The 26,139-nt window shown below is 44.2% G+C and overlaps 2 protein-coding genes across 8 annotated transcripts in view; one reads left to right on the plus strand and one right to left on the minus strand.

Moving 5' to 3' along the window:
- The window catches only part of LOC101433852 (mRNA turnover protein 4 homolog), an 11,665-nt gene extending 8,619 nt beyond the window's left edge, over positions 1-3,046 (minus strand). Inside the window, exons 1-2 of one of the 6 annotated variants that reach the window (XM_071217751.1) lie at positions 2,863-3,046; positions 124-182 (exon numbers count right to left, since the gene is read on the minus strand). Coding sequence is in view for 2 of the 6 variants with exons in the window: in XM_004457439.5 (XP_004457496.1) it covers positions 124-182; positions 2,863-2,890 (87 nt within the window). In the remaining 4 variants the exon portion in view is untranslated. Of the gene's footprint in view, positions 1-123; positions 183-2,614; positions 2,818-2,862 lie in introns of those variants that run through there. The other 5 variants (XM_004457439.5, XM_071217749.1, XM_023588460.3 and 2 more) reach the window with 5 other exon arrangements.
- The window catches only part of EMC1 (ER membrane protein complex subunit 1), a 27,565-nt gene continuing 4,404 nt past the window's right edge, over positions 2,979-26,139 (plus strand). The window contains exons 1-19 of one of the 2 annotated variants that reach the window (XM_004457435.5): positions 2,979-3,299; positions 6,194-6,318; positions 7,008-7,073; positions 7,314-7,407; positions 8,181-8,309; positions 9,287-9,413; positions 9,957-10,106; positions 10,432-10,599; positions 11,194-11,265; positions 11,647-11,706; positions 12,320-12,442; positions 13,180-13,276; positions 13,627-13,749; positions 15,367-15,566; positions 15,725-15,874; positions 16,543-16,704; positions 17,042-17,161; positions 18,801-18,938; positions 25,756-25,929. In XM_004457435.5, the coding sequence (XP_004457492.2) occupies positions 3,205-3,299; positions 6,194-6,318; positions 7,008-7,073; positions 7,314-7,407; positions 8,181-8,309; positions 9,287-9,413; positions 9,957-10,106; positions 10,432-10,599; positions 11,194-11,265; positions 11,647-11,706; positions 12,320-12,442; positions 13,180-13,276; positions 13,627-13,749; positions 15,367-15,566; positions 15,725-15,874; positions 16,543-16,704; positions 17,042-17,161; positions 18,801-18,938; positions 25,756-25,929 (2,373 nt within the window). In that variant the 5' untranslated portion in view covers positions 2,979-3,204. The remainder of the gene's footprint in view (positions 3,300-6,193; positions 6,319-7,007; positions 7,074-7,313; positions 7,408-8,180; positions 8,310-9,286; positions 9,414-9,956; positions 10,107-10,431; positions 10,600-11,193; positions 11,266-11,646; positions 11,707-12,319; positions 12,443-13,179; positions 13,277-13,626; positions 13,750-15,366; positions 15,567-15,724; positions 15,875-16,542; positions 16,705-17,041; positions 17,162-18,800; positions 18,939-25,755; positions 25,930-26,139) is intronic. The other variant, XR_009187301.2, reaches the window with a different exon arrangement.

Below are 26,139 nucleotides of genomic sequence, written 5' to 3' on the forward strand. Positions count from 1 at the left end.
TGCCACAGCAGGAAAAATGGCTAACTCAGCAGGTTGGTATGTTTTCTAAGAGTATGTTCTCTTGGTCAACAGGCCTATAAACTAAACATAAGCTCTAGAAAAATAAATTGGACAAGCTCTTACCTCTTCTATCAGATTCTGTTTCAGTTCTAAGCCTTTCTTGGCAGTTTTGGTTAAAGAAACTAATACAAAGAAAAAAAAAAAAGAAGAGAAATAAGAGACAAAACTGGATGGCCTTGGAGACCCATTACTTTCTTCCCCCATTTGGAAGCCTAGCTGAGAGCTACGGTCCAATTTGCCCCTTATCAAGAAGTCTGGTGTTTGCCAGAACTGACCAGCGCCTTTCACAGAATCAGATCACTCCACAAACACTCAACAGGGCACCAACTACCAAGCTCTGGGTGGCCCCAGGAAGGGTCCAGCTCTTATGCATCCTGCCTGGCATTCAAAGGCAGACACAACCCCTCTTCACAAGGCATGCATACAGAAAGGCAATCATACCAACGAGTGGCAAGTGCAGCAAGGAAGAGTACACAAAATAGAGCTAGCCACTTATCTCCACTGCTATAACCTTAGTCCAGCTTATCATCTCCCTCTCTTAAACGATGACCTTGCTGCTTCCATCCTTGTCCTCTGCTCCACATTCCCCACACTATTCTCAACAAGAGAACTAGTGATTACTTAAAAGTAAATAAGGAACATAGGGTGTCCGTCTACCACATGGGAGGTCCATGGTTCAAACCCCGGGCCTCCTTGACCCATGTGGAGCTGGCCCATGCGCAGTGCTGATGCGCGCAAGGAGTGCCGTGCCACATAGGGGTGTCCCCTGCGCAGGGGAGCCCCACGCGCAAAGAGTGCGCCCTGTGAGGAGAGCCGCCCAGCGTGAAGGAGGGAGCAGCTTGCCCAGGAATGGCGCCGCACACACGGAGAGCTGACACAACAAGATGACGCAACAAAAAGAAACACAGATTTCTGTGCCGCTGACAACAACAGAAGCAGACACAGAGGAACACGCAGCAGACAGACACGGAGAACAGACAACTGGGGCCGGGGGCAGGGGGAAGGGGAAGGAAAGAAATAAAATAAATCTAAAAAAAAAAAAAAAAGTAAATAAGGAACAAAAACAAAACAAAAAAAAGTAAATAAGGGAGTGGATGGAGCTCAGTGGTTGAGCACCTGCCACCCACGTACAAGGCCTTACCTTCAAACACAAGTAATTCCTAATACAAAACAAAACAAAACAAAACAAAAAAAAACCCATATTACTTAGCTACAGTGGTAAAAACATCATGGTACTAGCATAAAAATAAATACGTCAACTAATGGAATAGAATTGAGTATTCAGAAATAGATCCTCAAATTTACTGGAGAGTGGATGTCGCCCAAGTGGTTGAGTGCCTGCTTCCTACATGGGAGGTCCTGGGTTTGGTTCCCCGTGCCTCCTAGAAAAAACTAAAACAGCAAGCAAAACAAATGAAAAAGGCAAGTGGATGTTCCTCAAGCGATTGGGCTCCCTTCTATCATATGGGAGGTCCAGGGTTCAATTCCTGGTGCTGCCTAAAGAGAAGACAAGCAGGCGCAGAAGAATGCACAGCGAATGACACAGAGAGCAGACAACAAGGGGTGTGTGTGTGCGTGGGATAAATAAAATAAATAAATCTTAAAAAAAAACAAACACAAATGAAAAAACCAACTCAGGGGAGTCAATGCAACTCAGAGGTTGAACACTAGCTTTTCACATCACATACGAGGTCCTGGGTTCAATCTCTGGCCCCTGGTACTTCAGGAAAAAAAAAGTCACTTCCCTCCTCAAAGCTTACCAATGGCTGTCCCTTCCACTCAGGTATGAAAGTCAGTTCCTTACAAAGGCCTATAAAGCCCTGCCCACTCTGTCCACTCCTCCCCCACAACTCCTACTCTAGCTCACTCTGCTCCAGCCACTTAAAGCCCCACATTCTTAGGACCCAGAACAGGTAAGCATGACCCCCTTTCAAGGTCTTTATTACACTACCTGTTCCTTGTATGTGGAACACCAATCTCCCAGATAACTCTTTGGGTTGCTCACTTCCATTCCTCAGGACTCTGCTTGTCACCTCATCAGAGAGGCCTTTCCTAATCACATTATGCAAAAACGTTTCCTACTTCTGTTTATCCCACTTTTTCTCAATGGAACTCATCACGATCTGACAAACTACTCAATTTTTGGTATATTTTTCCCTTACTAAAATGTTAAATTCGATGTACTGCGGTATCCCCCAAAGCCTAGAAAATGCCAGAAGTGCTAGCAAGTCCCTAAATATTTATAGAATGAAAATGTTGGAGAATCAGGATGAGACGGACGTCACTACAGTGTGTAGTCAAGTATGGCCTTTTAAGAGGTGACAATCGAGGAGTCAGCCTGCCATACGAAAAAAGCGCGGCATAAACATTCCAGGCAGAAAGGACTCTAAGTACAAAGGGCTAATTATGGGATGCTGTACTGCAAGAAGGCAAAAGCGGCTAGGGTGGATGGACCGCAGAGAACGAAAGATGGTCAAGAGCTGAGGAGGGAAAGGTGAGGCGAGGCGAGGCGAGGCGAGATCGGGGACAGCCCGGGTACGCGGGAGCTACTAACCGGCCCATTAGGCCTTGGAAGTGCCTGAGGACCGCCCGATCTTCGCTTCCTTGACCCCACCAGACTCGAACCCCTTTGATGCTCTCCTCTCCATCCTCCCCCTCCGTCCCAGTTTTCACGCTAGGTCGCAGCGAGCCCGCGGAGGTCCCGGAGTCCCTTTCTATTCCCCCGCCGTCCAAAGGCCCCCACCACGGCTGGCGGCTGGCCCAGTGTCCTCCCCACTGGATTCGGGCCACCTCTTCACCCACCTTTCTTATCGCGCTTGGATTTGGGCATCGCGCAGAAGCCACGTGCGTTGGTAGGCGGCGATGTTAGGACCCCGGTCGCGCGGGGGCTTCTGGGACGGCCCTGGAAGGCTGCCCTCGAGTATGCCTGACCCAATATGCACAGCAACCAGTCTCTCCCGGCCGGGCGCTGCCTGCCCTTCTCCCCGCCTCTGTGGTGCAATTCCCCGCGCCCTCAGGCGTTCTTTTACTTCCGAGAGCAACTCGAGGGTTTCGCGTGCAACTCCAACTCTATGCTCCTATGGGGGCGGAGCCTGAGGCCCGGTGCACGCCGGGCCGGTGGCGGGCAGTCCTTGGGCTCCTGTCATGGCGGCGTTGTTGGCTTACCGGTTTTGGCTCTGGGCTGCGCTACTAATCTCAGCGGCCGCGGTCTATGAAGACCAAGTGGGCAAGTTTGATTGGTGCGTAAGTGTGGTTTTCCATTCGGGTAATTTGTGACTATTTTCCAAGTGCCTATTGTTTCCTCCTTGTTGAAGGGAAAGAGGTCACTATCTAGTATGACTGGCGACAGAATTTGCCGGGCTCAGTGCAAAATGAAAATGTGGGGCCTTTTGTTCAAAAGTGGATTGAAGGGAGCAGATGTAGCTCAGTGGTTGAGCGCCTGCCTCCCATGTACGAGGTCCCGGGGTCAATCCCTGGTACCTCCTTAAAAACAAAAAAACAAAGCAAAAACAATAGTGGATTGAGAATTTTAAGATTCTGCGCCAAAAGAGTACTGAACCAAGTGTGGAGACCCTTCTAAGCTCCGGTCCCTGACCGCCAGTCCTGCAGGGTAGGCAAGCTTGGAGTCCTGGTCAGACGTCACTGATCCCTCCTCTCCTGTCAGACTCCATTTCTGTGACTATCAGGGTTCCTGGTCCACTGGTTGTCAGAGGTCCCACCCCGCAGTGAACGATTGCCTTCCTCCAATTGGCATTGTGAAGAGGGGCTTGGGTGTTAGGGATCCGGAAGTGAGCCCTCCTCTCCTTTCCAGCCGGGTCTGGTCCTGGGCCCGCAGGAAAGCGCCCTAAAATCCTCGTTGGTCAGGAGGTGCCATTCATTCATTCATTCATTCATTCATTCACTCATTCACTCGTTCACTCATTGACTTACCACTTTAATGGCCTGGAATAGGTTTGCTTTTGTTTGAATCTTGCTTTTGGCATTTAAGGGTTTCATGATGTGGGAAAATGACTTAATTGCTCTATGCCTTCTTTTCCTTATCTCTAGATGAATTTACTAATAGTACTGACTTCCTGCAGTTAGGAGAATGAATCAGATTATCCCTCTCAGTTACTTAGCACATACGTGATTCTTTGAGTGTCATCTGTAAACATTACCATTATTATCACTAATACTTCAGGGTCCTGCTCAGATATCTCCTCCCTTATGGAGTCTTTTTTTGTCTCAACAAATTACTTCCTATATTTGTTGAGTGCCAGGCATTGTTCTAGGTGCTGTGGATACAGGGAATGGATAAGGGCTCAGCTTAGTGGTGCAGATAAATATGTAAGTGGCTAATGCAGCATAAGTCACTTTTTTAAAAAAATGTAAGTCACATTCTTAATGATAATGGGCAAACGCACACAATACCATTTGTATATACAATGTATATAGCACAGTTCCACTTTAGCAGAATACTAGGTATATGCAACTTACAAATTGGAAAAAACAAAAGGAAATACACAAAAATGTTGAAAGTTTATGGTGATGGTATTTTAAGTATTTAAAAAAATTTTCTCTTTGTATACTTTTAATGTATTTTTAAACATATCTGATAATGAGCAGCTATTACTTTTAGAGTCCAGATAAAACAACAAGTTTTAAAAGAGAACATTGGATTTAGAGTCAGAAGAGCTTAGTTTTGGGTTCTATTTCTGACAGTGATAACCTGACCTCTCTGAACTCTGGTTTCCTAACCTGTAAAATGGGGGTAATAATATTCCCCTATGTACTTCATAGGGTTGTTCAGAGGATACAGTGAGATAAAATATATGAAAATGTAGAAAATATCCTTTGTGATATGCATGTTAGTTTTTATTAAACCGGTCTTTCTACTACCAGCTTAGCTTTTTTATTTTTTTATTTTTTTAACTAGACCAAGCACCATTATAACCAGAGAAATTCAGTTTAAATGTGACTGTGTGGTTAATGTACTGGAGACTTCAGCATTTCTACATTAAAATCACTGTGAAAAATAAAATAAAATCAATGTGTAAGCACCTTCTATCTACTTGGCATTATACCATGTAAACCTCTAATTATATTTATGTTTAGCTAAGTTTTGAAAGTAATGAGATATATTCCAAGAAAGAGCTGAATAATGATTCATATGTATCCTGAACATGTTTTGGAGAACAAGGCCTTGACCCAATCTATGGATGGAGTTTTATTGTCTAATTTGCATAGATTTCCCCCCAGTGATCAGTGAAAATAAAGGAAAACGTTGGATTGCAAACTCATTGAGGGCAGGGATTGCACCTCTTCTCTCCTTTGTAATCTGTCTTCTTAGAGGCTCATCAGTGAATATAGAAAAGACTAATATTTTTCTAGTGGGATTTCTATCAGGTGCCCTTTTGGATTTGTATTGGTTTCCTTGGCCACCTTAACAAATTACCACTAATTGGGTGACTTAAAACAACAGAAATTTATTCTCTTGCAGTTTTGGAGGCTAAAAGCCCTAAATTAAGGTGTTGGCAGGCCCATGTTCCCTCTGGGACTTCTAGGGGAGGATTTTTCCTTGTGTCTTCTAGCTTTTGTGGCTCCAAGCATTCCTTGACTTGTGACAGCATAGTTCCAACCCCTGCCTCCATCTTCATATGGCTGTCTGTCTGTCTGTGTCTGTCTGTTTTTTCTCTTTTTATAAGGACACCAGCCTAATTGGATTAGGGCCCACCCTAATCTAGTAAAACCTTGCCTTAACAAGGTAATGGTTACATCTGTATAGAACCTGTTTCCAAGTAAGCTTTCATTTACAGGTACCAGGGGTTAGGACTTCAACATATCTTTTTAGGGGATACAGTTCACCCATAAAAGTATCACTTACCTTGGGATAAATATGTGCTTGCATTTAGAAGGAAGACCTAATGTATTTCTCACCTTTTAGGGCATATTCTCTTGTTCTCTTAGCTCCTTACTACATTGACTAGAAATTTTGCTTTGGTCCAATATGTTCATTAACAAACATTTCTTGTACATCCTAAGACAGTTAGGATGGTGATAACTCCCAGGTGGTGGTTTAATTGCCTTTTTCCCAAAGCATTTTGTGCAGTGATGATTTTGGCCCTTTGTTTTCTCTCTGTACTCTTTTCCTCAGGAGGCAGCAGTATGTTGGGAAGCTCAAGTTTGCCTCCTTGGAATTTTCCCCTGGATCTAAGAAGTTAGTTGTGGCCACAGAGAAGAACGTGATTGCAGCATTAAATTCTCGCACTGGGGAGATACGTGAGTGAACTAGGTTACCTTGGAGAGGAAAAGGCTGAGCATGCTGGATTCAGAATGGCTTACGTCTCTCAAAGTCTGCCTGACTGGTTCCTAAGTTAGGGACACATTGGCCAAAAGATACATCTCATACAAGATTCTGATACTTTTTTTTTTTCAATCTTTTCATCTTTTAATTTTTAATACATTTCAATAATTTATCTTTTGCAGTTTATTCCCCCCAGCCTGAGTCCTGTGTGCCTCAAATAAGATATTGCTATAAAAACACATTGTTTTAATCTGCAATAAAGGTTCAGGTGCCCCTTTAATTTACCTATGCTGCCTCAAATTTTTGACACTAAAATATGAAAATATAACTTAGTTTTACAATTTCATACAAAAATCACTTTTCTTTTTGGTATGAAACTGTGTGGGTTTTATTCATGTCATCATTGTTCATTTCTATATTGGACGGGGTTGGGAGTGGGGACAGAAAGTGCAGAGGCCTCAGATTGGGACAGGAGCGGCTCCTCTCCACCCTCCCCTTGTTACCCAAATGAGTGGGAGTGGGTGGATCTCTGCCAGTGAGCTGTTCTCCTTCCCTCACCCGAAAAAAATTCAGGCTGTACAAAGACCTGTTCAGTTTTTCTCCTGTTGTCTTCTTTGATGCGTCTCTGTGGTTCACAGTAATATTTGACTTTTGTGTCTCTCAGTGTGGCGTCATGTTGACAAGGGCACTCCAGAAGGGGCTGTGGATGCCATGCTGCTCCATGGACAGGGTAAGCAGGGTCGTGCTTTGTCTCTGTCACAGAGTTGACCCCCTATCCTCATTCCTTGGTTCCCCTTTGTACAAGATCTGGCAGGGAAAATAGAAGGGGTCCTCCCATCAGTAAAAGATAGGTACCTGTGTAACATTTATTTGTATCCATGAATCAGAGGTGAGGCCACTGCTCATGACCTTAGGAGCCTACAGAGCAACAGTTTGGGAGATGATTTTACCATGGTTGTTTCTTTTCCAGATGCAATCACTGTGTCCAGTGGAGGTCGAATCATGCGTTCCTGGGAGACTAACATTGGGGGCCTGAATTGGGAGATAACCTTGGACAGTGGCAGGTAGGGAAAAAAGCTGTATTTCACCTTGGCTGGGTTAAACACTTGGCTGGAACACAGGTCTGCATGAACAGCAACTCCTGGCCTCTTGGTTTTTCTCCCAGCACCACTGAAGAGTCAAAGAGCCTTAAACGCCCAGTTCTTGATGTGCTTGAGTTGTTTATGGAACATGTTTTTGTTCAGCCAGCATTTTAGTGAGCATCTATTAGGTACAGAGTTCTATGCTAGGTACAGTGTTTATTCTTGTACTTGAACACTTTTCCAGCTCTCACCATGATTTGTGAGCTTTGTAGTATTCTAAATAAGAGAACATAACACCTTCAGTGTTTTAATTTTTTTGTTTAGAGACCAGCTTGTGCTATTATTGCATATTTGCTAAGATTGTTGAAATTATGGGGTCATTTGCATTGGCTTAATATGTTCTGATAGTAATTCATTCAGTAAACATTTGGTGAGCCCCAAGTGATGGGAACACACATGAATGTGAGACAGTTTCTGTCTCTGTGATGATGGTCCCATAATAGAGGGTTAGCCAGTTGCTGTGAAGTCCCAGGGGAAGGAGAGAACAATCCTTAGGCGATTCAGGGGGTTTTCAGGAAGGCAGAATGGCCACGTGGTTGAAAGTGCAGTCTCTCAAGATAGCTAAAAAGACAGAGCCAGGATGAGGGACCAGATATGTTTGACCCTAAAGTCTGTGTTCCTGCTCACCAAACAACAGTGGTAGTATTCCAGATTTTCTCCTCTCGCCTGGGCTCTCACCGCTGCCCTGTGCTCAGTTTCCAGGCACTTGGGCTGGTAGGCCTGCAGGAGACAGTGAGGTACATTGCCGTCCTGAAGAAGACCACACTGGCCCTCCATCACCTTGCCAATGGCCATCTAAAGTGGGTGGAACAGCTCCCAGAAAGGTAAGGCTGCCTTCCTACCTGGTGATGGCTACCTTGTCCTAGTCTATGCAGGCTACTGTTTTTTACTCAAAGGTAAGCTTGCTTTGACCCATGCTTACCTCATGTTTGGTATGACCTAAGGCCTGAACTTCAGGATGTGCTTACGTGAAGTACTTCCTTTGCAATGAGGGAAAAACTCTCAGACTGGGCCTCCTCAGAGACATTTGAGAAGGGGACATGACTCACTTGCTCATGATCTTAATATTTTGGGCCTTTTGACTCTCAGTTCAAGTCAGATGAAACCTTTCATTCATGTTAAGAACTGGAACTACTTAAGAGCCCAAGGTAGGGACTGAGTGAGATTTGAGTTGGTTTCTAGAGGTCTTAGTGGTAGAAAGCATTGAAGCTATGAAGGAACAAGATGGAGAGTGGAAGGAAAGGAAAGGATCTGCTTAGACCAACTGTGGCCATTTTCAAAGGTTAGGACAGGAAATAAAAACTCAAATTCCTGTGGCACTGCTTGGGTAACATCCACTTACTTAGCAAAGCAGTATACATACATGGGGATGGTTGAGAACTGCAGTGTGCCTGGCCTTCCTCAAGGGGGCAGCATCACTCAGCTGATTGTTGCTAGGCAACCTTTAGGTAGACCCAGTATTGCCACATAGAATTTTTTTTTTACATTTTTTTTTAAATTAGTGAGGTCATGAGTTTATAGAAAAATCTTATCTAAAATATAGAGCTCCCATATACCACCCTCGCCACATCTAATTTTTAAAGGAAAACTAGAAATTTAATTTTTACACAAAATCAAAGGTTTAAATGTTGACAGTGAATTAAAAACAAAACCAAAGTATGTGAGTCAAACAGAACACATTTGGTGATTGCTAGTTTGTGATATCTGGCTAAGGACCTGGCAGCCTGGGTCTGGAAGGCCCCTGAGGATCGTCCTGTCATTGCTAATGCAGTCACTCCCCACTTTTCCTTCCCTCTCTTAGTGACAGCATCCATTACCAGATGGTGCATTCCTACGGCTCGGGGGTGGTGTGGGCCCTTGGAGTTGTTCCCTTCAGTCATGTGAACATTGTCAAGTTTAATGTGGAAGATGGAGAGATTGTTCAGCAGGTATGATAGGGCGCCTGGCCTGAGGAGTCTTGTGGATTGGGGAGGGAATTGATGGAGCCCTTCTTTGTGCTGGGGGCCAAGGAACTTGGCTGGGCAGATGCAAAAACCATATATGGTCTCTGGCTCTGGTCACTTGCAGGCTAACTTCTCCTCATCAAGCATTAAGCACTCATATACGTATGTGGTGCTCTTCTGGGGTGGTTAAAACAATTACATAGATCTAGTCATTGCCTGTAAGTATCTTATAAGATAATGTAAGATAATGATGGGAAGCCACATATGATAGACACAGTAGAGAAGTGCTTATCTAAAGTGTCAGGTACTGAAAATTTCCTGATATTTTTCCAGTGACCAGTAAGAAAAGCTTATTCTCTTTAGCTTTAGAGGCTCTTAGGAAGCTGGGAGGATGGACAGGGCTCCTTTGGAATCAACCAGGAAGAAACTTTGAACTTAGGACTCCCAGTGGGATTCTGCCAATGACATTGCTGATAGGGAAATGTAAACGTCCTCAGGAGACTTCTGTTATAATATCTTGTTCTATAGGTCAGGGTTTCGACTCCATGGCTGCAAAGTCTCACCGGAGCCTGTGGAGTGGTGGATGAGGCTGTCCTGGTGTGCCCTGATCCAGGCTCACATTCCCTCCAAACTTTGGCTCTGGAGACAGAGTGGGAGTTGAGGCAGATCCTACTGCAGGTGAGAGGCCAGAGCTGCTTCCCCTGGCTGAGGGCATTGCTTTTGGACCTTAAATAGGTTGCCATGATTCCCCTGGAAGGTCTTTTTCCCACTGCCATGGCTTTCTTCCTGAGCCTTGGCAGTCATTGGAAGAAGTACAGGCCTCTGGCTAAACTCATAAAGAGGAAATGAGACACTGTCCCCTTTGGGGAACTTGAATGGGAGTTTCTGGAGCCACATGCAATGGCCTAATTACTTTCACTAGCAAAGTGGGGCAGATGATGCAAGCCTGGAATGATCAGTGACTTGTCAGCCTCTAGCCTTAATCTTCCTTCTTTCCTTTCAGTCTCTTGAATTAGAGTTTGGAAGTGGATTCCAACCCCGGATCCTGCCCACACAGCCCAACCCCATGGATCGCTCTCGGGCCCAGTTCTTCCTGCAGTTGTCCCCAAGCCATTATGCTCTGCTGCACTACCATCATGGGTCCCTGAGTTTGCTCAAAAACTTCCCACAGGTAACGGCAGGCAGCATAGTTTCCTAGGATTTGGGAAGATCTGGCCAAGACATGAATGCTAGAAGCCCTTGTCTTCTAGCTTCTGTTTTCAGCTGAAGATGCAGTGGGGGCCTCCTTCTGCTCTCAGATCCCTGGCAATTATGCTCCAAGGTCTGGAGACTTTGCTTTTAATGCCCAAGGTGAGTTTGAGGAGTCTAGGTAATATCTAAGTAGTTTGAGAGGGGTAGCCTTAAGAGCAAAATGGCTATTTTTTTTCTCCTGAGAGTTACAAAGGATCTTTAGAGTATAAACGAGTTCCTTCCTCTGAGTCCACAGCAAAGTGGGGCTGTAAATTAGAGCTTCCTTATAGATATTGAGAGTATCATGGGATTTAGGATTGATCTGTGCTTTTGCTAGAGGTAAGAGAGAGTGTTCTTTTCAGCTGTGGGTGCAGTGGGGCCCTCCCTTTGCTCTCAAAATGCCCTGGCAATTATGCTCTTAAGTCTGAAACATTTTCACTTCCAAGGCCAAGGGGCATTCTTTGTAGAGCCTCTGTAAGGCTGCTGGCTAATATAGGTCCCACTGAGGAACTAACACCTTGCTTTTTTCCCCCAGACTGCCCTAGTGAGCTTTGCTACCACTGGGGAGAAGACGGTAGCTGCAGTCATGACCTGTCGAAATGAAGCTGTGAGTATTGAGAGTAACAACTGGCACATGGGGTGTACATCTTTGCCTTTGCCAGGAGCCCTGAGAATAAAAAATCTGAGCTTATTTGCCTGGTCAGTTTGAATCCTGGGGTACAGCAGACTGTTGAGAAATAACTTCTCACTTCATCTGTAGAGCCTTCTGCACACACCCTTTCTCCCCAGGAATGAGACCCTAATGTGACACCCTGGCTTTCATCTTGGTCTCTTAAGGGGTGCCTCGGCTTGTTGGGCAAGGGTGAGAAATGAGATTTGCCTTCTCCCAAGTGCTGAGAAGACATAGAAATGGAAGTTTAATTTTGGTGACTGGGAAGTGTCCCTTTGGCTCAATTTTCTCCTTCTTTCCTTCCTTTTCCCCTAACAGAAACCTGGCAGCTCTGAAGATGGGTCAGTGGGGAGCTTTTCAGAGAAGTCTAGTCCAAAGGTAGGGTATGGCATTGGGAAGGTGTATCAGATCTAAAGGCACAGGAGGCCACCCAGAGAAGTTGGGGGAGCAGCTTAGGCTATGAGCAGAGTTCCTAGAGGGCTCACCTTCAAATGGGGTTTTCTGAGTAGTATAAATTAAAAGGTAGCTTTCTTGATATTTTTTCATTGAGCAATTAGGAGGCAGGATCCCTAGAATCTGTTCCTGACCACTTTCCTCTGGGCCTTGGTTTCTCCATTTCTTCTGGTAGACTTGGGTGGCAATCTCTACACTTCCTCTGAAGCTGGGGCGTGGGCTTCTGCTGTGGCTTTTGTCTCTAAGCTTTTCTAAAGGGATTTGTGACTGCCGTTCTTCCTGCTCAGGGACTTCGCTCTCTTTGGAGAATCTCTGCTATACTGTACTGACCTCCCTCTTAAACAAGTAGAGTAGCTGTACTTTATTTACTTGCTCACATACCTTGTTTTGGTTTCTTTTTGTTTTTATCCTCCTTTGCACATATTTTCTCATGATCCTGTTCCTTCTCTAGGGTGTTTGCCTGCACCAATCCTTGGATTTTCTTGGGACTTTCCTTGGGAGACCCCTCTAGTTGCTCCATGCTCTGTCTACCCCCTAGGACTCCCTGACCTGCTTCAACCAGACCTATACCATTAACCTGTACTTAGTGGAGACGGGCCGGCGGCTGCTGGACACCACGATCATGGTTAGCCTGGAGCAGAACAGCACCCGGCCTGAGCGGGTAAGCCTGAGGCTTTGTCTTCAGACTCCATCCTGTGGACTTCTTAGCACAGGCTCCCTTTCTTCAGGGCCAGGTCGTGTGTCTTGGATCAGGGCTCTCTGGATGTGGGTTCTAGTTCTCCCTGAGCCATTGACTTGCCATAAATCCCTGTGAGTAACAGCGAGAGCTGTATTATTTGTCATGTTTTTACTTTGTACCCTCCCAAAAGTCTTGTGAAATGGTTATTGCCAATCCCATTTTATAAGTGGGGAAACTGTGGCTTAGCCAGGTGTAGTACCCAGTCCAGAGTCACACAGATTGAGAGGTGTTGCTGGAAACTCAGGTCTGTCTGAGCTCACAGCCTACACTACCCATTATTGCCTTGGTATACATTTAGTTTACGTCCCTGTGCCTTTCTGAACGGTGACTTCATCTCTGAAAAGATTGATCTGCAAAGATTAATCCTGGTCTCCCGCTTGCTTTGTGGGGTGTGATTGGAGCGTGGGTGAATGAGGTGGTGCCATGCTTTGTACTCAAGGTCCTCCATAATGAGGCCTGAGCCAGAAGCCCAGCACCACTGTTGTGTTGTGTTGTGTCCACTATATTCTTAGTGGAGTCTAGGTAATATCTATATTGTTTAGACACCAGATAATATCATACCTGGACCTCCACCTACTCCCAAAGCTTTGAATCTTGGCATCTGGTGCTGTGAAGGGATTTGAATTTTTACTAACTGCAGTTATCTTGTTGGCTTGTAGCTGTATATTCAAGTGTTCTTGAAGAAGGACGACTCTGTGGGCTACCGGGCCTTGGTACAGACCGAAGATCATTTGTTGCTTTTCCTGCAGCAGCTGGGTGAGTGGAACTCATGCAGCCCTTTTTTTTTTCCAGGCCTGCTCATGATTTCCTATCAGGCTATTTTTTGGGGGTTATGGATAGTGCTCTGAGAAAGGTTCAAGTGGAATTTACTCTGAGGATTTTTTTCAGAGCCTTCTGTCATCTGCTTTTGAATAAATCCTCAGCATTCTAAGGTAGATGTAGAACTTCCCTTACTTGACCTCTTGATTCCAGCACCTTGCTATGCCATTTCTCTTTCTCTTTTTTTATTTTTTTTTACAAGAGCTGTGGTGATCCCCAAGCCACCTAGAAGAATTCCTTCAGAAAACTGGGGGAGACAGGTTCAGCCTTTTGAAACTTTTCTATAGCAGGGAAGGTGGTGTTGTGGAGCCGAGAGGAGTCCCTGGCAGAAGTGGTATGCCTGGAGATGGTGGATCTCCCCCTGACTGGGGCGCAGGCTGAGCTGGAAGGAGAATTTGGCAAGAAGGCAGGTATGAGTGTAAAACACTAGGACAGCAAAATTTCTGGAAGGGGAGGCTCTGGGAATGAATCTGTTAGTTGACAATAAGAAACACTGACTTATGGCTCAGTCTTTTCTGAACTAGCTTAATCAGCAGTTTCCAGTGCTTTTTTGGCCATAGGGTTTATATGTAAATATCCTTTTTTCTGAAAGAAATGAACCTCGAATTCCTCTAGGGAGAGTTCCTGAGAAAAAAGAATTGTAGGAACTTAGTATAGTAACGACTACCATTGCCTGAGTATCTAAAATCTGTCAGGCACCTTGTCGGACACTTTATACCCTTTGTCCCGCAAGTGACAGCCACATCCTTCTGGGGAAACGGGACTTGGTTATTCTGGATATTGTGGTAACAGCCCAGTGTCCCAAGGATGGACTGGATTCACTCTACTATTACTTACTGCCAGCCCCCACCTCCCTTCTATCCAGTCATCCAGCCATCCACCAGGTATTGAGGCCCACTTTGGGCCATGCACCCTGCTAGGCACTGCAAGTTTTCTTAAGCTGAGGATTAATTTAACTTTACTATTTATTTCTGCTGCCTGGATCCAGCAATTCAAGGTAAACCTGCTTCTTGCTTCCTTATTGCTTGTTGCCTGCCCACCCAGCTAGCTTTTGGTTAATTAATTTTCCTGAGTTGCACCCATGAGGTACATACCTGTGTGTGTGTGGACTGCCCTGCTTGTGACTTGTCCTGTTTGCCTGCCATGCTCTTTTCCTTGAGCTGAGGTCAGTAGGAAATGGGATAAGCAAAGGCACTGCTCCTTTTTAATGAGCACTTACCATGTACAGGCACTGTGTTAAATCCTGAATGGGTACCAGGTTATCTAGACTGCAGCATGCCCTACAGGGTACATACCATTTTACAGATCTGGATGCAGAAATGTTAAGTAAATTTCCCCAGATTACACAGCCAGTAAGTAGTGAAGCTGGGATTTTAATCCGGTCTGCCAGACTTCAGAGACCAGGCTCTTTACTGTGCTACCTTGCATCTGTGACCAAATATCTGCCTTAAGGGGGAGACTTGAAGGGGGTGGCCTCATTGATGGAGTTAGGGATAGAATGGATGATAGCCCTGGGAATTGGTTGCAAGTAGGTTTGATGGAGGCAGATTAAGCAATTGACAAAGTCAAAATGAAACATGGGAAGTGGAAGTAACCATTCATGATACGTATACCTCCACACCCCTGCACCCCCAGACCCATACCTCTTCTGGTTTTGTCATGGCAACCAGAAGCCTTCATATGGCCATTCTGGATGTGGGGCTGTGGTGGAGACATTCACAGCATGGCTGCAGCTTGCATGGCTGATCCCTGACCTCTTAGTCTCCACTTCCAAGATCCAGGCAGGTGAAGTAGTAAGAGCCAGGTAAGTAGGTTTTGGAAGTTCCTGCATGACTCTTTACCTGAGCGTGAGACTGTTGGCCCGAAATACACAATTACCCTTGGACTTGTAGTCTGGGGTGTGAAAGATTTTGCTCCGCAAAACGGGGAGAGAGTCCCTCCTTAGGAAAAGCAAGTATCCTCTTGCTGGATCCATCAGGTCTTGTAAGGAGTAGGCCTCAGTTGCATTACCTTTTCCTTGACATCAGACGGCTTGCTGGGGATGTTCCTGAAACGCCTCTCGTCTCAGCTCATCCTGCTGCAGGCGTGGACTGCCCACCTCTGGAAGATGTTTTATGATGCTCGGAAGCCACGGAGTCAGATTAAGAATGAGATCAACATTGACACCCTGGCCAGAGATGAATTCAACCTCCAGAAGATGATGGTGATGGTAACAGCCTCGGGCAAGGTGAGAAGGGATTAAGCCCCACTAACCTGCAATTGAGGAAGTGGGAAACAAAAAGCCTTTGGTAGCGGATAGCACTGGTTCTCATTTTAAAGGATTAGAATCAGTTCTTTGATTTGTCTTTCTAGTAGTGAGCCAAGTATTTGTTTTTCTTCTTGCAGCTTTTTGGCATTGAGAGCAGCTCTGGCACCATCCTGTGGAAACAGTATCTACCCAATGTCAAGCCAGACTCCTCCTTTAAACTGATGGTCCAGAGAACTACTGCTCATTTCCCCCACCCCCCACAGTGCACCCTCCTGGTAAAGGACAAGGTGAGGCTGCCTACCTCTGATTTCACCCAAAGTAGGCATGGCTTCTGGTGTTTTACAGCTTGCATCTCCTAGGCCCTAGGAATTCTCTGAGAATTAAAGAGGGTCCTTCAAGGTTCCTTCCAGGTTCTTGCTTGGGTGGAAGTACCAGCCAGCACTTATGTGGAATCAACTAGGAAGTGGGTGTGACTTCACCCAGATATGTAGTAGCCAGCTCTCTTCCTTCCCAAGTGTAGGCTGTTGTCATGGCTGGGTGGCTGTTTTCCCTTCTCTCTCTGAAGGAGAGCAGGACACAAAGCTATTTATAGCTCTCCCTCCCAGAATTAGAATGGATATTTGTGGATTCATTCTGGCATTATCGGGAAGGGCACTTGTTAGACATTCTTTTGGAATGGCTGCCCTGGGGTTGCCGAATTGGTGTTTGACCTTTTTATTTATTTGTTCCTCACCATGTCCATTTCTTGATTATGTTTGGAACAAGAGGCAGTTTGACTTTTTTCCTTTTGAGAGTAGCATAGGGGGCCATTCACCTTCAGCCAAGATTTTATTTCCCACAAAAAGGCAAAGACTAGGGAATCCCTCACAGTTGAGCTGAATCCCAGCCTTCCAGATGTACTATTAGTATTTGCATTCTTTTTATGTTGGTGGAGTCTGTCTGTTTGTCATTTTAGGAGACAGGAATGAGTTCTCTCTATGTCTTCAATCCCATTTTTGGGAAGTGGAGTCAGGTGGCTCCCCCAATACTGAAGCGCCCCGTATTGCAGTCCTTGCTTTTACCCATCATGGATCAAGACTATGCCAAGGTGTTGCTGTTGATAGATGATGAATATAAGGTACTACATCTTCAGAGTGGAATGGAGAATGTCCAAGTGGAATTGGGTATGGGGGTGGGGTTGGTAGGCCAGAGATGGAGTACTGTCTGCAGGCAGCACATGTTTGGACTCTAAAACATCCTTATTGAACTTGACCACTATCTCTGTACTTGTAAAAACTCGGGTTCTTCATAGAGCTCAATTTAAACTCTAAATTGAGTTCAGTAGACTTATTTTTATTCCTTTGAGACCTTTTTAAGGCTCTGTTTGATAGGGAGACAATAATGAGTCTTGGAAAACTGGGTTTAGAGATCCCCAACTCTTTAACGCTTTTCTTGGGCTATTTGGGTTTTCCAAGGTCACGGCTTTCCCAGCCACTCGGAATGTCTTGCGACAGCTACATGAGCTTGCCCCCTCCATCTTCTTCTATTTGGTGGATGCAGAGCAGGGACAGCTGTGTGGATATCGGCTACGAAAGGTAGGAAAGGGGCCCTGCATTGTGGGAGCGGTTGGGGTGTTTTCTGGTATTTGGCTAAGAAGGGAATTATGCTACTCATTCGACTGTAAACTTAGATCAGCATAATCCTGATGTCTGATTGCAAGTCAGTCATTTGCTCATATTTGTTGAGTAGCTGCCACCTGACAGATAAGGTTCTAGGTGCTGGGGATCTAGCAATACACAGTAGAAAGAAGGGACATTTTTCTCCATTCTTGGGAGGGTGGGAATGGAAGTTGAGTAACAAGTCGTTCTTCATATATGAAGTTGCTGTTATTGATCCATTCTTGATAGAATATGTGCTTTGAATTTCTAGAAATGGGGATGAACAGTCCTGACATACTTGAGTTAATTCTTGCAGTGATATACGCTGGCTCTGAAGTTGGCATTCCTTGGTTCACAAGGGGCTGGCCATGGCCTCATTAGTAGGTCTGTGTAGAGGAGTAATTTGTGGTGCATATGTACCAGGGAGGCATCTCATCCTGCTCCCCAGGGCTTTTTCAGAGGCAGTGTAGCATGGATGTTAAGAGCTTGGGCCCAGGTTGCCTGGATTTGAAGCCAAGTTTTAGCTGTTGTTATTTTACTTGGGGATGTTTGAGTTCTTATATTTTCAAAGGAGGCTGTAGCAATGAAGACTTGTTTGTTTTTACTAAAAAAAATTTTGTTTTAAAAAAACTTAAGCAATATGTGAATACATTATCATTGTAAAACATAAAATTGACATGGATGTATATAAGCAAAATGTGAAAGGATCTGAAAAGATCCTTTTCCAGCTGCCTTCCCTAGATAAGATGCCTGTCAGCAGTCTGCTATGCATGTTCCCACTACCCTTCCTGTATATTTAGTATACTAAATAAAAAGCCATGTGGACCACATATATGTGTTTCTTACTCAAAGAGAATTCAACTGTATTTATTATAAAATTTGATTTTTTCATTTGATATATTTTTTTACCTTTTATTTTGTTAATAAACTTATTTTAAAAAAATTCAAGTATGATATACATTCAGAAAACTACAAGAATCACAAGGTTATGGCTCAGTGAACTTTCACAAAAGGAACACTTCGTGTACAATGCAGCCAGGTGAGGAAGCAGTAGTGCCAGCACTCCAGCAGACCCTTGTGCCCCTTTCCAGTCACTGTCCCCTAAAGGTACCTTGGTATTTTTGAATGATTCCATGTCCTTCCAAGGTATGGATGTCTAATAATTTATTTAACTGTAGATGTTTATTTATTGACTTCCTATATCTATAAAGAACATGCAGGGAACCTTTCAAGGTCCCTCCAGTTTAGTAATTCAATGCTAAATTTAGGTTAGTAGTAAATGGTCATTTTTCCCTTGGGCATTTCCTACTCAGGTAGACAATGGAATACTATTGTGCATTCCTCTCCTTTCTTGCTGGCTTTAGTATTCTTAATCAAACTGAGAGTTTCAAAACTTCTTCACAAACTAGATCTTTATTGCTATTTTTCTGGGAGTTCCCAGAATGAAAATTGATCTGTGCTCCTTAAAGCACAAAGGCCCCAAATGTTCAAGTGCAGGACTTGACTAGCTTTGGCTGTACCCCGGGTGCATGCAGCCGCCTCATGACAAGTGTTGGTTCTTTTGCCCCTGCCCTAGGATCTCACCACTGAACTGAGTTGGGAGCTGACCATTCCTCCAGAAGTACAGCGGATTGTCAAGGTGAAGGGGAAGCGCAGCAGCGAGCATGTCCATTCCCAAGGCCGGGTAATGGGGGACCGCAGCGTGCTCTATAAGGTACAGCCCAGCAGTTGGGCATAGAAGAGGACTTTGGAATCATGAACACAATGGTTTGAATTCTGGCTGGAGGGCTTGGTAGATAAATTATCTTGGGCAAGTCATTTAATCCCTCGAGCCTTAATTTTATTGTCAAGGCATAATAATATACCCTCCTCCTGGAGTTGTGCTGATTAATGAGATAGTTATGTCAGCACAGTGCCTGGCACATGGTAACTACCCTGTAGACGCTAGCTATTATTACTACTAGTGGTAGTGGTAATTTAGAGTTAAACCTTAGTTGTGGAAAAGGGAGGATGACAAGAGAGATGACCAAAGGGCTGCAAAACTGTCCTAAGAGAACGTAATCATAATAGTCATAAACATTAATTATACTTTCTGGCAGAGCAGAAACTGAGTTGGAGTGGGGATATAATAGAACAGGGTAATAAAACTAAAGGAACTCAACAAAGAAGCTGCTTCACTAAGCCTCAGGCAATACAGCAGTGCGAACCTAGTGGGGGACTATTGAGGTTCAGAAGTGACCGCCACAGATTGGCTCTTCATTGTGGGTAATTTACTTGGGCTTCTAAACTTCTCTTTTCACCAGTATAGTGGGAATGGTAGTATCTACTTCAAATAATTGTTTAGAAGATTAATAACAACACATAATGTGATTAGAATAGTACCTACTGGGGAAGCGCACTTGGCCCAGTGGTTAGGGCATCCGTCTACCACATGGGAGGTCCGCGGTTCAAACCCCAGGCCTCCTTGACCCATGTGGAGCTAGCCCACGCGCAGTGCTGATGCGCACAAGGAGCATCGTGCCACACGGGAGTACCCCCCGTAGGGGAGCTCCGTGCACAAGGAGTGTGCCCCGTAAGGAGAGCCGCCCAGGGTGAAAGACAGTGCAGCATGCCCAGGAATGGCGCCACACACACAGAGAATTTTACTTCTTCTTTTCCAATTTGGATGACTTTTATTTCTTTTTCTTGCCTAACTGCTCTAGCTAGACCTTCTAGCACAATGTTGAATAATAGTGGTGACAGTGGGCATCCTTGTCTTGTTCCTCATCTTAGAAGGAAAGCTTTCAATCTCTCCCCATTGGATACAATGTTGGCTGTGTGATTTTCATATGTGCCCTTTATAATTTTGCGGAACTTTCATTCTATATCTTTTGAAGTGTTTTTATCAAGAAAGAATGCTGGATTTTGTCAACTGCCTTTTCTACATAGATCGAGATGATTATGTGTATTTTTTCTTTGAGTTGTTAATGTGGTATATTACGCCAATTGATTTTCTTATCTTGAACCACCCTTGCATACTAGGAATAAAACTCACTTGATTGTGATATATAATTATTTTAGTATGTTGGATTTGATCTGCAAGAATTTTGTTGAAAATTTTGCATCTGTGTTCATTAGAGACCGGTCTGTAATTTTCTTTTCATGTAGTATCTTTATTGGACTTTGGTATTAGGGTGATATTGGCTTCATAAAATGTTTTGGATAATTTTCCCTCCTTTTCAATTTTGTGGAAGACTTTAAACAGGATTGGTATTGAAAATCTTTTGTAGAATTCACCTGTGAGCCATATCTGGTCCTGGACTTTTCTTTGTTGGAAGATTTTTGATGACTGATGCAATATCTTTGCTTGTGATTGGTTTGTTGAGTTCTTGTATTTCTTGTAGAGCCAATTTAGGTTGTTTGTGCATTTCTAGGAATTTGTCTATTTCATCTAGGTTGTCTAATTTGTTGGCATTCAGTTTCTCATAATATTCTCTTATGATCCTTCTTGTTTATGTAGGGCCAGTTATAATGTCCCTCTTTCAATCCTGATTTTATTTATTTGCATCTTCTCTTTTTTTTTTCTTTGTTAGTCTTGCTAAGGGTTTGTCAATTTTATTCCTCTTCTCGGAGAACCAGCTTTTGGTTTTGTTGATTTTCTATATTGTTTTTTTGTTCTCAATTTCATTTATTTCTGCTATAATCTTTGTTCTTTTTTTCTGCTTGCTTTGTGTTGTTCTTTTTCTAGATTGTCCAGTTGTTCAGTTAGGTTTTTTTTTTTTTAAATTTTTAAAAAATTAATAGATCACAAGGAATCAGTTAGGTTTTTGATTTCAAGTCTTTCTTTTTTCTTTAAAATGTAGGCTTTTAAGGCTATAAATTTCCCTCGGTACTGCCTTCACTGTATCCCATAACTTTTTTTTTTTTAAGATTTATTTTTATTTATTTCTACCCCCCTCCCCTGCCCTGGTTGTCTCTTCTCTGTGTCCATTTGCTGTGTTGTTCTTTTGTCCGCTTCTGTTGTTGTCAGCGGCACGGGAATCTGTGTCTCTTTTTGTGACGTCATCTTGCTGCATCAGCTCTCCGTGTGGGCTGCGCCTTTCCTGGGCAGGCTGAAATTTCTTTCTCACTGGGCGACTCTCCTTATGGGGTGCACTCCTTGCGCGTGGGGCTCCCCTACGTGGCGACACCCCTGCATGGCATGGCACTCCTTGCGTGCATCAGCACTGTGCGTGGGCCAGCTCCACACGGGTCAAGGAGGGCCAGGGTTTGAACCGCGGACCTCCCATGTGGTAGACGGACGGCCCTATCCACTGGGCCAAGTCCGCTTCCCCCCATAACTCTTAATATGTTGTGTTCTCATTTTCTTTCACCTCAAGATAGCTACTAATTTCTCTTGGAATTTCTTTTTTGATCTACTGATTTTTAGGAGTGTATATTTGCAGATTTTCCCCTTTCCCACCTATTATTGATTTTCAGCTTTGTTCCTTTTTGATAAGCGAAGGTGCTTTGTATAAGTTCAGTCTTCTTAAATTTATTAAGAGCTGTGTTGTGGCCCAACATATGGTCTATCTTGGAGAAAGATCTATGAGCACTTGAGAAGAATGTATAACCTGCTGATTTGGGGTGCAGTGTTCTGTATATGTCTGTCAGGCGCAGCTCCTTTATCACATTGTTCAAGTTCTCTGTTTCCTTGTTGATCTGTCTGTCTATTGATTTCAATGGTGTCTTGAAGTCTCCAACTATTATTGTAGATATTACTGTTTTTCCTTTCAGTTTGCCAGAGTTTGCCTCATGTATTTTGGGGCACCCTGGTTAGATGCATAGATATTTATGACTGTTACTCCTTCCTGGTGGATTGTCCCTTTCATTAATATATAATGGCTTTCTGCATCTCTTTTCAGTTTTTTGCATTTAAAGTTTATTTTGTCTGACACCAGTGTAACTACCCCCGCTCTCTTTTGGTTACTGTTTGCATGAAATATCTTTTTCTAACCTTTCACTTTCAGTTTATTTGCATCCTTGGTCTAAGATGAGTCTCCTACAGACAGCATATGGATAGCTCATGTTTACTTATCCATTCTGTTAGCCTTATGTCTTTTGATTGGGAAGTATAATCCATGTTAATTCAGTGTTATTACTGTAAAGGCATTACTTCAGTCATTTTATCCTCTGGCTTTAATATGCCATATCTTATTGTTGTCCATCTTTTTACCCTTTTGGTTACCTTTTCTCTAGTCTTCACTTCTACACTTTCCCCCAAGTCTTTCTCTCTTCTCCCTTCTTTTCTAGCTGCAGAACTCCCTTTAGTGTTTCCTTAGAGTTGGATTCTTGTTATGAACTCTCTTAGTTTCTGTTTCTCTGTGAGTATTTTAAACTCTGTCATATTTGAAGGTCAGTTTTACCAGATAAAGAATTTTTGGCTGGCCATTTTTTTCTTTCAGTACCTTAATTATATTACTCCACTGCCTCCCTGCCTCCATTGTTTCTGAAGAGAAATCTGTACTAAGTCTTTTTTTTTTTGTTGAGGTACTGGGGCCAGGGATAGAACCTCATATGTGGGAAATGCGTGCTCAACCACTGACTCACATTGGCTCCCCTGAGTTGTTTTTTCCATTTGTTTGCTTTTTTTTTGTTGTTGTTGTTAGTTATTGTTTTTTATGAGGTGCTGGGGACCGAACCTGGGACCTCCTATGTGGGAAGCAGGTACTTAATGGCTTGAGTCACATCTGTTCCCTAATGTCTTATTGGACATCCCTTGTGTGTGATGTTTCATGTCTCCCTTGCTGATTTCAGAATTTTCTCTTTGTCTTTGGCATTGAGCATTCTGAATATTATGTCTTAGGGTAGATCTATTTAGATTTATTCTTATTGTAGTACGCTGTGCTTCCTAGATATGTATATTCATGTCTTTCATGAGAACTGGGAAATTTTCAGCCATCGTTTCCTAAAGTACTCTTTCTGTCCCCTTTCCCTTCTCTTCTCCTTCTGGAACTCCCATACCCAACGTATGTTGGTGCACTTTGTGTTATAATTCAACTTCCTGAACCCCTGCTCAATTTTTCCCATTCTTTCCTCTGTGTTCTCTCTTTACAGCTTTAGCTGTTCAGTCCCCTATGTCACTGATTTTTCTTCCATGATTTCAAATCTGTTGTGTGCCTCTATTGTATTTTTAATCTCACTTATTGCGTCTTTCATTCCCATAAGCTCTTTTATTTTTCTTCCAAGATTTCAAATTTTTCTTTGTGCCCACCCAGTGTCGTCTTCTTTTTTTTTTAAAGATTTATTTATTCCCCCCCTCCTCCCACTTATCTGCTCTCTTCGTCCATTCACTGTGTGTTCTTCTGTGTCAGCTTGCATTTTTGTCAGCGGCACTGGGAATCTGTGTCTCTTTTTGTTGTGTCATCTTGCTGCGTCAGCTCTCCGTGTGTGTGGCATCATTCCTGGGCAGGCTGCGTTTTTTTTGTGCAGGGCGGCTCTCCTTACAGGGCATACTCCTTATGTGTGGGGCTCCCCTACGTGGGGGACACCCCTGTGTGGCATGGTTCTCCTTGCGTGCATCAGCACTGTGCGTGGGTCAGCTCACCACATGGGTCAGGGGGCCCTGAGTTTGAACCCTGGATCTCCCATGTAGTAGGCAGACACTCTACCAGTTGAGCCAAATCCACTTGCCTCACCCAGTGTCTTCTTATGTCTTTTGTTTCTTTAGCTATGTGTCCTTCAACTCCATGATTCAATTTAGGATTTTTGTATGAACTTCATTGATTATTTCTTTCAAGTTCCTGTGTCTCATCGGGAGCTTTGATTTGTTCCTTGCCCAATTCATACCTTCTTTTTCTTAGTATGACTTGTAATTTTTTGCTGATGTCTAGGCATCTGATTATGATGCCAAGTTTACTTTGATGTACAGTTTTTCTCTTGCCTAGGGATTTATTGTTAAGTAAATCCTACTTAACAGGGCTACTACTGTTCTTTCACTCTTGGTTCAATTTGTTCTAGATATTTAGGATTGCCCTTGTTTAACTGCTCAAACCAGTGCTAAGGACCCAGTAATGGGGTAATGGAGAGGGGGACAGTAAAGGCAACTGATTTTCTCTTTTATTTATTTATTTATTTATTATTATTTTTCCCTTTTCTTGTACTTTTTTGGTCTGGTAGCAGATGGTGCTCTTTGGCAGATCTCTCAGCTCAGACCCCAGATGCTGGGGTGAATGCATTCAGTGTAACTCCTCAGCTGGGCAGGCCAGGCCTTACAAAGTTTCTCAAAGGCTATTCTCCACCCTTGGCTGTCCTCCCTTCCTCCCTCTGCCTTCTCAGCAACCAGCCTTGGGCAGTAGGGAGGGTGTTTGAAAAGGCAAATAATCCTTAAAGATTTATTTATTTATTTATTTCTCTCTCCTCCCCCTTCCCCCCCCAGTTGTCTGCTCTCTGTGTCCATTTGCTGCGTGTTCTTCCGTGACCGCTTCTATCCTTACCTGCGGCACCAGGAATCTGTGTTTCTTTTTGTTGTGTCATCTTGTTGCATCAGTTCTCCATGTGTGCAGCGCCATTCCTGGGCAGACTGCACTTTCTTTTGCTCTGGGCGGCTCTCCTTACGGGGTGCACTCCTTGCGCGTGGGGCTCCCCTATTGGGGGGGCACCCCTGCGTGGCAGGGCACTCCTTGTGTGCATCAGCACTGCGCATGGGCCAGCTCCACACGGGTCAAGGAGGCTGGGGTTTGAACCGCGGACCTCCCATGTGGTAGGTGGATGCCCAAATTATCCTTAGCTCCTTGCAGTCTCTCAGTGCAAGCAATGTTGCAGCCCCACCTGGCCTGGAAGTGTGAGACCCTTCAAATGTAGCACACAAAGTTCACTGGCCAAAATCTGTATTTTCTGTAGGCTCCATTCCTCCCTCTCCCCTTTCTTAGGGAAGAAGACTCCTGCAACCCCCTCAGACTGCAGGCACTGTAGTCCACAGCTACTGCTGTCCTCAGACTGCTCTTTGCTCTGAGCATGGGGGGATCAGCACCAGCTGTTGCTTTAGCTCTACTCATGGGATTTTTCTAGCAGCTGAGATTCCTTTCCTTTGTCCCTCTCTCTTCTGGGCAGTTTCTTGTCTTCCCCTGGTGTCCTGAGCCCCAGATCGGCCCTCCAGCCTCCACCTGTCCTTTAGCTTTTTTTCTGGGAGAGATGTCATCTCTCTGCCTTTTTAATCCTCCCACATCTTAACTTTTTGTTTTTATTCCTCAGCCCACTCTGTTTTGTCTGTGAATCTGGCTTAGCTTCTTTAAGGCTTTTCTCATCTATGAAAAATGGATACTAGTTTCCTCACAAGGTAGTTTAACTGAGAAAATGAAATGATATATGCAAAACACCTAGCATGGCACCCAGAACCCAGTGGACACTGAGCAATGATGATGAACTCTAAATATGAAGATGTCTTAATAGAAAACCCAATTTCTTTGCCAGGCCAGAGAGCTCCAAAATTGCCTTGTAGCGCAGGGCTCCTGGGTGAGTATTGCTCATGATGTGCCATTGTGGTCTTGAAGGAGCTTTCTGTCTCTCCCTAGAGCCTGAACCCCAACCTGCTGACTGTGGTGACAGAGAGCACAGACATGCACCATGAGCGCACCTTCATTGGCATCTTCCTCATCGATGGCGTCACTGGACGCATCATCCATTCCTCCATTCAGAAGAAAGCCAAGGGCCCTGTCCACATCGTGCATTCTGAGAACTGGGTGGTGGTAAGCAGTGGTTGATAAACTCTGGTGTCACTGCCAAGGACAGAAGGTACCTCAAGAGTGTGTGGCCAGTTTCCATGTATCTTAAATCCTTTCTTTGCCTTTTGTCCCAGAAATCCAGTTGCTGTTTGGGTTTACATGGATCCAGAACTCCTGGATGGCAGTGTAGGATTCTGGGGAATGGGCTTAGGATTTGGGCTGCCTAGGTTTGAA

The sequence above is a fragment of the Dasypus novemcinctus genome, chromosome 9 (assembly GCF_030445035.2).
Source record: "Dasypus novemcinctus isolate mDasNov1 chromosome 9, mDasNov1.1.hap2, whole genome shotgun sequence".
NCBI classification, from domain to species: Eukaryota; Metazoa; Chordata; class Mammalia; order Cingulata; family Dasypodidae; genus Dasypus; species Dasypus novemcinctus.